Source organism: Triticum dicoccoides, chromosome 3A (assembly GCF_002162155.2).
Source record: "Triticum dicoccoides isolate Atlit2015 ecotype Zavitan chromosome 3A, WEW_v2.0, whole genome shotgun sequence".
In the NCBI taxonomy this organism is placed as follows: Eukaryota; Viridiplantae; Streptophyta; class Magnoliopsida; order Poales; family Poaceae; genus Triticum; species Triticum dicoccoides.
Window position 1 is genome coordinate 167,605,574 of NC_041384.1, and position 8,597 is coordinate 167,614,170.

Below are 8,597 nucleotides of genomic sequence, written 5' to 3' on the forward strand. Positions count from 1 at the left end.
ATAATAAGGAACTCGCTGCTTTCCCATTGAAAGAATCACAAGAGTTGTTTAATAACTGTGACCACCATACATATAGCACACGTATTGCACATTATTTTCTTTAGTTGTCTCCCATAAAAATGGAGCTTTGACAGCATCAAAGCTTGAAAGATTCAACTTGTACAACGAGAAAATAATAACATCATTTATACTCGACGCGGCATATGCCATCCACACATAAGTTTCTCCACACATATAAAATGCTTAACTACAGTCCTAGTTTAGCAACTAATCACCTCAGCTAACAACCTGCATAATTACCCAAAAAGATGCAATGATAAAGATCATGTACATTTTCTAAAACACACACCATGTGCACTATACTTCTCATACAAACTATGCACCATATATATGAAAACCACACCACCCTTAGTATTAGGCCTATTTGTGTAGAAAAAAATCAGCTCAGGTCACATTTCTTGCCCCCTTCCCCCGTAATATCAGCCCAAGCTCTGCCACTGCATCTGCTTGCTTTCTCCTCTTCCATATGTTTGTGGCCGACCACCAGAGAGAGATGAAGCAGCAGAGCGAGGGAGATCATGACTCATGACATTGATGACCAAGGAGGAGCCGACAATGGTTATAGTTTGGACTGAGCCGTGGCGGCAACAACGATAGTGAGACAGGACTGAGTCGAAAGGCAGCAACACCAAGAAAATTAAGGAAGAAACTTAGGGGTGGGACATGCGGCATGCGGGTGGGACAGTCGATCTACTCCCCTCCGAATTTAGAGGGATAGTCGGGGCAGTGGTAGACTTCGATGGTCACATTTGGCAGAGTGCCTCATACCGAGAGTGGCGGGAAGATGAATAGATGGACATGGTCGGAGGGCGATGCTGTGGTGCCAATGACCCTAGGATGGGCGGAGCTGTGGCGAGTACCACTGGTAATTTAGTCGCCGACGTCACTTGCATAACTGTTGGAGTCGACCGCGAGAGAGTTCCTCCACGGTCGACCGCCTATCCCTATACATTGTTGAAAAAAAATACTCTCTCTAACTAAAACACGGTATAGTCAATAGTTTTATTCAGTGAACATCATCAATCAGCTCCAAATCATAGACAAAAACACATCGCTAGTATCATAGACACCAGTGGACCCCCACCCCCACCCCCCTCGTCCACTTGTGGTGGCAGATTCCGGGAGCCCCCTAGCAAATATAGAACGAATAGCATCGCCACCTCCGGACATGCGTGTGCGATTCCACCCAGTAGCAAGCGAGCGGGGGGCGGGGCCCGCCGGCAGCGGGACGCCGCAGCAGATCCCCGTCCCACTTGTCCGCCCCCATTATCTTAATATTATTCTGGTCCACTACCCGCCACATCTCCCACCAGCCACATTTGATCCCCCTCCCTCCCCCACATATGGCACCCCAGCTCCCGCTGCCTCCCCTACTCCTCTCCCCGTCCCGTCGCCGCCTCCTCACCCGCCGCCGCCGCCGACGCACTGCAGCACCAGCAGCATCCTGACCGCGGGTTGGTGACGCCGAGCGCCGTGCAGCATGGACATCGACCCTTCCTCCGTCTCCCACGCAGACGGCGGGGGCGACCTGTGGCCGTTCGACTCGCTCACCACGTCCCTCTTCTTCTCCTCCGTCTCCTCCTCCCCGCCGCTCCACCCGCTGCCCGTCGCCTCCTCCTCCTGGCTCACGCCGCCGTCTCCGCTCTGGCTCTTCGAGGACCGCCAGATGATGCCGATCGAGGTGGGCCCTGCGCCCGCCGCGGCGCCGGACAACACCGCCGCCGTCCCAGAGGAGACCCAGCGAGCACGTTCCGGTAAGCGTTATCATACTTCACTTGGAACCAATCCTTGCTTCGTTTACTGCTTCCTGGATCGTACGGGATGCTTACATCGTGATTTTGTTCCTGTCTCTGCTTTGGCTTGTCGATGGAATCTTTCCGCTCCAAAGCTGGAACAGAGGGGCAGCTGGAATCTTGCTGTTATTCTAGTCGCTAGCACGCTAACCTTATATTCTCTGTACGATCGGCGAAGTTTCCCAGCTTTGCGCTTGACTTTTTTGGGGGGCTCCTTTTGGCACGTTTCTCGGTTGCATATGATTCGGCTCATAAATCTCTCGAGGAGAATATTTCTGCCTGCTAATCCAACAAGACGGATAAAATGTTGTAGTAAAGCTTTATTAGCTTTGTTGCAGTGATAGGCTTGCCGTGTTTAATTAGTCTGAACAAGCCCGGCTTTCCGTCTGAGTCTGACTACGTGGGGGTAATGCGTGCGTGCTTTCTTATGCAAATGATTGGAAAATATTGGTTGGTAGCTTATTGGATTCCACTAGGAGACGGGGGTACTCGCCAATTACTGTATTACTATATATATGCATACAGAAAGGGTGTCATTTTTATGTTCAAAAAAAGAAGAAAGGGTGTCATTTTCTTGTGCTATTGTTGCCTGAGTCATTTTACTTTACCCAGTGCTGTATACTGCCTTTTGCTATTGGTGGTGGTATGATGCCTCTAAAGCGATCTCGTGTATTTAGTACTAGATATACATTAGTGGTGGGGTATGACGCCACTGATAGTACATACTAGATTGTATTCAAAGTTGAAGCTGTTGGATAAGGCCTTACTTTGTCTCATTACATTATTAGTATTTACAAGGGAGACAATGAGATGTACTTTGCTTATGTGTTAAATAAACTAGGACTTCTCCACTTCGTTGGTTGGTGTTTCAGGAAATGCTCTTGGCTTGATGATTGTGTGTGTGGTACTGTTGATTTGTTCACTTTACTGTAAGCATCGATGAATTGCAGTTAACAAACTTTATGGCTCTCGGAAACATATTTTCCGTTCATGAAGTAGGTATCGCTTGTCACATATTTACATGAGCGCAATGTGTTAGACTGCATGGATGATTCATAGGAAACTGTATTGCTAATTTAAGTAGTAGTGGCATTCCTTTCTTATTTATGTTCTTGGCTGTATTTCCCTTACAATACTGCATTCTATTCTGCTAACTAGGGAATTCGGACACGCCAATTAAGAAGACCGAACGTCTTAACAACAAATGGCAATTTAACCTAGCTCTGCATGACGATAGCACAAACAGCTCATGCTTGTTCAAGGAGAAGCTGACTCATGCTCTCAGGTACTTCAAGGAGTCAACAGATCAACACCTGTTGGTCCAGGTTTGGGCGCCGGTTAAGAGTGGCGATCGCTATGTGCTTACTACATCAGGACAACCCTTTGTACTTGACCACCAGAGCATTGGGCTGCTTCAGTACAGAGCTGTATCCATGATGTACATGTTCTCAGTAGATGGAGATAATGCTGGGGAGCTTGGGTTACCTGGACGCGTCTACAAGCAAAAAGTGCCCGAGTGGACACCAAATGTGCAGTATTATAGCAGCACTGAGTACCCACGGCTTAACCATGCCATCAGTTACAATGTTCATGGTACCGTTGCCTTGCCTGTTTTTGATCCTTCTGTTCAATCATGTATTGCTGTCGTTGAGCTTATAATGACATCGAAGAAGATAAACTATGCTGATGAGGTTGATAAAGTCTGCAAAGCTCTTGAGGTTAGTGTTTTCTGTTGATTGTGTTTCTTTTATGTCACATGAGCTTTCAGGGGACATTGCTGGACATTATATAATTATATTCTTAGTAATATTATTTGTGCTATATGCAGGCAGTAAATCTTAAAAGCACTGAGATATTGGAGCATCCAAACGTCCAGGTTAGCATCCAATCAATAGGAACAATTAATTTTTCCTGTTTTTACTATGGGGGGTGATTTATGTGTTTCTGTGTTTCGTACTCAGATTTGCAATGAAGGCCGTCAATCTGCCCTGGTGGAGATACTGGAGATCCTGACAGTTGTATGTGAAGAGCACAAGCTTCCATTAGCACAAACATGGGTTCCTTGCAAATATCGAAGTGTGTTGGCGCATGGTGGTGGTGTTAAGAAAAGTTGCTTGAGCTTTGATGGAAGTTGCATGGGGGAAGTCTGCATGTCAACCAGTGATGTGGCATTTCATGTGATTGATGCTCATATGTGGGGATTCCGAGATGCCTGTGTAGAACATCATCTACAGAAGGGGCAGGGAGTTTCTGGCAAGGCGTTTATCTATCACAGACCTTGCTTTTCAAAAGATATCAGTCAGTTTTGTAAGCTGGAGTACCCCCTTGTGCACTATGCTCGTATGTTTGGATTGGCTGGCTGCTTTGCTATATGTTTACAAAGTCCTTATACTGGCGATGATTATTATATGCTAGAGTTTTTCCTGCCACCCAGTTGTAAAGAGGAAGATGATCAAAATGCCTTGTTGGAGTCTATATTAGGTCTGATCAATCAGTGTCTCCGTAACCTAAAGGTAGCTGGTAACGGAGAATCCAATGAAGCTTCTCTTCAACTTAGTAATGTCATAATGATTGAAAGTGAAGATTTCAAGACAAATGTGCATTTTGAGAACTCTGAAGGTTTTCGTGAATCACCCGAAGGTGATACACATGGAGGAGCCCATGAGTTCGATAAAGCGAATAGTAAAGTATCAGAGGGACATTTATTGGCTGATGATAACTCTCAGAACAATGGCGTATCTGTCTCCAGGCCAAATGGTAGCGCGGCTTCTGATTCTTCATTGCTTCACAAAAATGGCAAACCCCCTGAAAGGAGACGGGGGAAAGCTGAAAAAACAATCAGCTTAGAAGTTCTTCAGCAATATTTTTCTGGAAGTCTGAAAAATGCAGCAAAAAGCCTCGGTGGTACGCTTCTAATATTTAGCCTTTTAAGTAAACAAATCCTTGGCTTTTTGAGTCTTACTCTTTCTGATTGCTAAGATCGCCCCACTTGAACTTGACTTTTGTTCAATTTGACAATCTAGTCCTCTTGAGCATGGATGTCAAATGAATTATCCAATTGGTAATCTGGTTTATGTTTGTTTCTTGTAGGGCTTAAATGGCAACAAAATGTTGCAGCATGCAGTGAGCTTATATGTTGCATCCATGTTTTCTTTTATTATTCTATTATTCAGAAAATATCATCTCAGTGTAGTTAGCATTTGGGGTTTTAGTTCCATTTTTCTTGTTGTCATGACACCATAGATGTGCCACTTGTTCCTGTTGAATTCTAAAATTGCAGAACGTAGACTCAGTGAAAGGGTTTTGGGTTTTGGAATTGATTAGAAGACAGAGATCCTCCAGTTTAGCATTTAGACATGGTAGGGTGCAATTTTTTTTGGCAACAAATAGTTTTTTCATGTGAAGCATAGCATGTCATATTGTCATTCTTTTTAGAGGCTGATGCTTTTTGTAGCTAATTGATACTCATATCACTTTGTGTCGAATAGCAGAACTTGGGAAGGAAAGGATGATGAACTGTTGATTGTTTTTTGAGATTAAAACTAGATCTATGTTCCTTTCTTCAGTTTAGGTTAACTTGAACCATTTACATAATGTTGTTCAGGGTGCATTCATTCACATACATATTGAGTAGGGATCAATCGATGCATTGTCTTATTCACAGACTAGTAGATTTTGTAGGCAAGCTCACACTAGTAAATGTGTACTATGGATTTGTATGGGTGGGCAGCTATACAATATACACAGTGCACCAATGATATTTATCGAAAGCCCTGAAGTTCGCCAGTAAGTCAATTTAGTCAAGATTGAGGATGTTTTGTTTGACATGATTACCGAAAAAGGCTTTCGCCCCGCTTTATAAATAAAGCAACCGCCGAGCACAAAGTACCAAGGTTCCAACCATACAAACACACACGCACACAAAGCCACCGCAACCAGTCCGACGCGCACAGACACACACGAAACCCAGGTTCAGCTGTGGGCACAGCTCAACAAGCCCAACACTGAGGCAAGACAAACACAACACAACATGGCATGATTAAGGCACAGGCAGACTATAAATAATATAAAAAAATCTGACACCAGACTTAGAACATCACAAGAACTGTCATCCTAGCGATATGTCAATCTTTTGTTTAAGTGGAAACAAAGAGGAACTTACCTTTCTTATATGCTGTGTAGCAAGGCACAGAACGGGCTAAACACCCCCGGGAGGATGTCCAGGTGGAGTCGGCTTGGTTAGGGAAGAGATTAGATCTTAGATGACAGAGATGACCCCGGGGAAGGAATAGATTTATTTCTCATTTCTTATCCTCTAATGATTGATTACTACACCTTTAATAACTGACAAATAGGGAAGCAAACCTAAAGATCACTGATTATTATGGTGATAGATAACATGAGCTTATCTCCTTTGTGCCGCCAACCAGCTGTAGGACAATGGCCCACCTCCAATTGTTAGCCATGAAAATATGTATAGAAGCAACATAGCAAAATGAATCTTGTTAATATGCCCACCTTCACCAGATACCACCAGCGGTCTAATTTGCTTGTCGTAACCTTCAGAAGGAAACTAAGTCTGGGCTTGTGCATGAATCATGATCGTGTATTTTGTAAGCTGGCTTCCTTTATTTTAAAATCCTTTTTCCTTTGACCCGTTTGCTTCTTCTGAATCTAAAAGAGAGTAGATGCATTGAACGTTTAATCTTGCAATGGTAATAACATTGTCGGGGTTCTATTGTTGGATGTTGGCATTAGCTAATTATATTTCCGGTTTGACAGTGTGCCCCACAACCATGAAGCGCATCTGCAGGCAACATGGGATTTCTCGTTGGCCATCCCGAAAAATTAACAAGGTCAACCGGTCTCTCTCGAAGTTAAAGCAAGTAATTGAGTCTGTTCAAGGATCAGACGCGGCATTTAACCTGACATCTATCACAGGCCCTCTCCCTACTATTCCTGTTGGTCCTTCATCAGATTCTTTCAATAAAGAGAAAGCAAGTGAAAGTAAAGCAGAACATTCAAATCGTGCTGTTGATGGTGACAGAGATTCATCTTTACAGAAGCCACAAGAAAATGGTAGCCACTTTGGTGCACTCATGTCCCAGCAAGGATTTGCAGACACTGGAAACAATGTTCAACTTGAAGCAGACAAAGCTTCTCTCTCGAGAAGCTCATCAGGAGAAGGCAGCATAAATTCACGTACTTCGGAGGGCTCATGTCAGGGAAGTCCCGCAAACCAGACGTTTGTTTGCCAGCCTATTGCTTCAATGTTCTTGGAACCACAAGAACCACAACTGAATCCGGAAGGGTTCACAAAAGAACCTTTCCAAGAACCAGAGCTACCACTTTCCAGGATGCTCATAGAGGATTCTGGTAGTTCCAAGGATTTGAAGAATCTCTTTGGTTCAGCAATTGGCCAACCAATGCTAGCCCCTCCCAGCAATTTTGGGCCAATGCGAAATTCCGGGACTGTGACGATAAAGGCGAGCTTTAAGGAAGACATTGTAAGGTTCCGTTTCCCATGTTCTAGCAGCGTTATGGCATTGAAAGATGAGGTTGCCAAAAGGCTGAGGATGGATGCTGGCATGTTTGATATCAAGTACCTTGATGATGATCACGAGTGGGTGAAGTTGGCGTGCAATGCGGACTTGGAAGAATGTATAGAAATCTCCCGGCATTCTGGTACCCATGTCATCAGGCTCTTGGTTACCGACGTTGCGGCCCACATTGGTAGTTCTTGTGGAAGCTCCGGTTGATGCCCAGATCAGCATTTTTAACCTTTTTCTTTTTCAATGGGTATGTACAAGTTGTTCCAGGAGGTCAGTTTTTACATGTTGTTAAGCTAGTTGTGTTGCTAGATAGCATTAGCAGCTTTACCGTGTTCGACTAAAGCACCAATTTTTTTCTTGTACGAATATGTGTAGCCGCTGCAAGATGCGCGTGTTGTCGATGCTGTACATATTTAGCACGTGGTGCTGGAAGTCCTGGGGGTACAGTTAAAAACCGAAGCCGTTGTAATATGACACTTTTGTTGTCCAGAAATTGAACAGTTTTGGAAGTTAGTTCCTTCTATTCACTTTCAGTTCCTCTTGGGTTTTGAGCATTTTGAGGCTTGCTTGGTTCATTGTCCCCTGTTGTGAAAAAAATAAATTCCGGAGGAAAATAGATATAAGTTCCACCGTATTTTCAGCGACATAAACCTGAGCTATTTTGAATCTGGTTTGCTGCTCTGATAGAATTATTGGTGCCCAAAATCCAGCTGCTAACAGAGACTTCTTGTCCATCAGCATGTTCAGTACCTGTTGCTTGTATTGCATCGCTCATTTTTCAGAATAAACAAGAGAAATTTCCAGCTGGAGTATTTATTTCCTTCAATGCCACATGTGTGAGTTATGCATGATTAGGGCCTACGGTACATATTTAGGGGAAAGGACGGGCGACTGGCCTACTTAGAGCATCTACAATCGAAAGCACCAAATTTTGGTCCCCAAACGCCCGCGGACATACATGGACACGTCCATGGACATCAGCCTGATAGCACACGAAGTTTTGTTCTCCACAATTGGATACATCAAACCTAATCCTATAATCCTATATTGTTCTCGTGCAACGTATCGTACGTATCTAAACACATGTCATTGGACTACCAAAAATTGACATGCTCTAATAACTTCGTATCTAAACACATGTCATTGGACTACCAAAAATTGACATGCTCTAATAACTTCGAACGGAGCGACA

At 44.0% G+C, this 8,597-nt stretch overlaps 1 protein-coding gene across 1 annotated transcript; it reads left to right on the forward strand.

The window, feature by feature from the left end:
* The first annotated feature begins 1,375 nt into the window (after window positions 1-1,375).
* LOC119267728 (protein NLP3-like) lies at window positions 1,376-7,938 on the forward strand. Its single transcript, XM_037549164.1, has 5 exons — window positions 1,376-1,814; window positions 3,012-3,571; window positions 3,682-3,729; window positions 3,815-4,757; window positions 6,636-7,938. The coding sequence occupies exons 1-5, from the start codon at window positions 1,541-1,543 to the stop codon at window positions 7,610-7,612; spliced, it is 2,802 nt and encodes a 933-aa protein (XP_037405061.1). The 5' UTR covers window positions 1,376-1,540; the 3' UTR covers window positions 7,613-7,938.
* The last annotated feature ends 659 nt before the right edge of the window (window positions 7,939-8,597 follow it).

Coding starts and splice junctions, on each gene's coding strand:
- LOC119267728 (XM_037549164.1), top strand. CDS start 1,541: ATGGACATCGACCCTTCCTCCGTCTCCCACGCAGACGGCGGGGGCGAC. Junction 1,815..3,011: donor GACCCAGCGAGCACGTTCCG/GTAAGCGTTATC, acceptor TCTGCTAACTAG/GGAATTCGGACACGCCAATT. Junction 3,730..3,814: donor TGGAGCATCCAAACGTCCAG/GTTAGCATCCAA, acceptor TTTCGTACTCAG/ATTTGCAATGAAGGCCGTCA.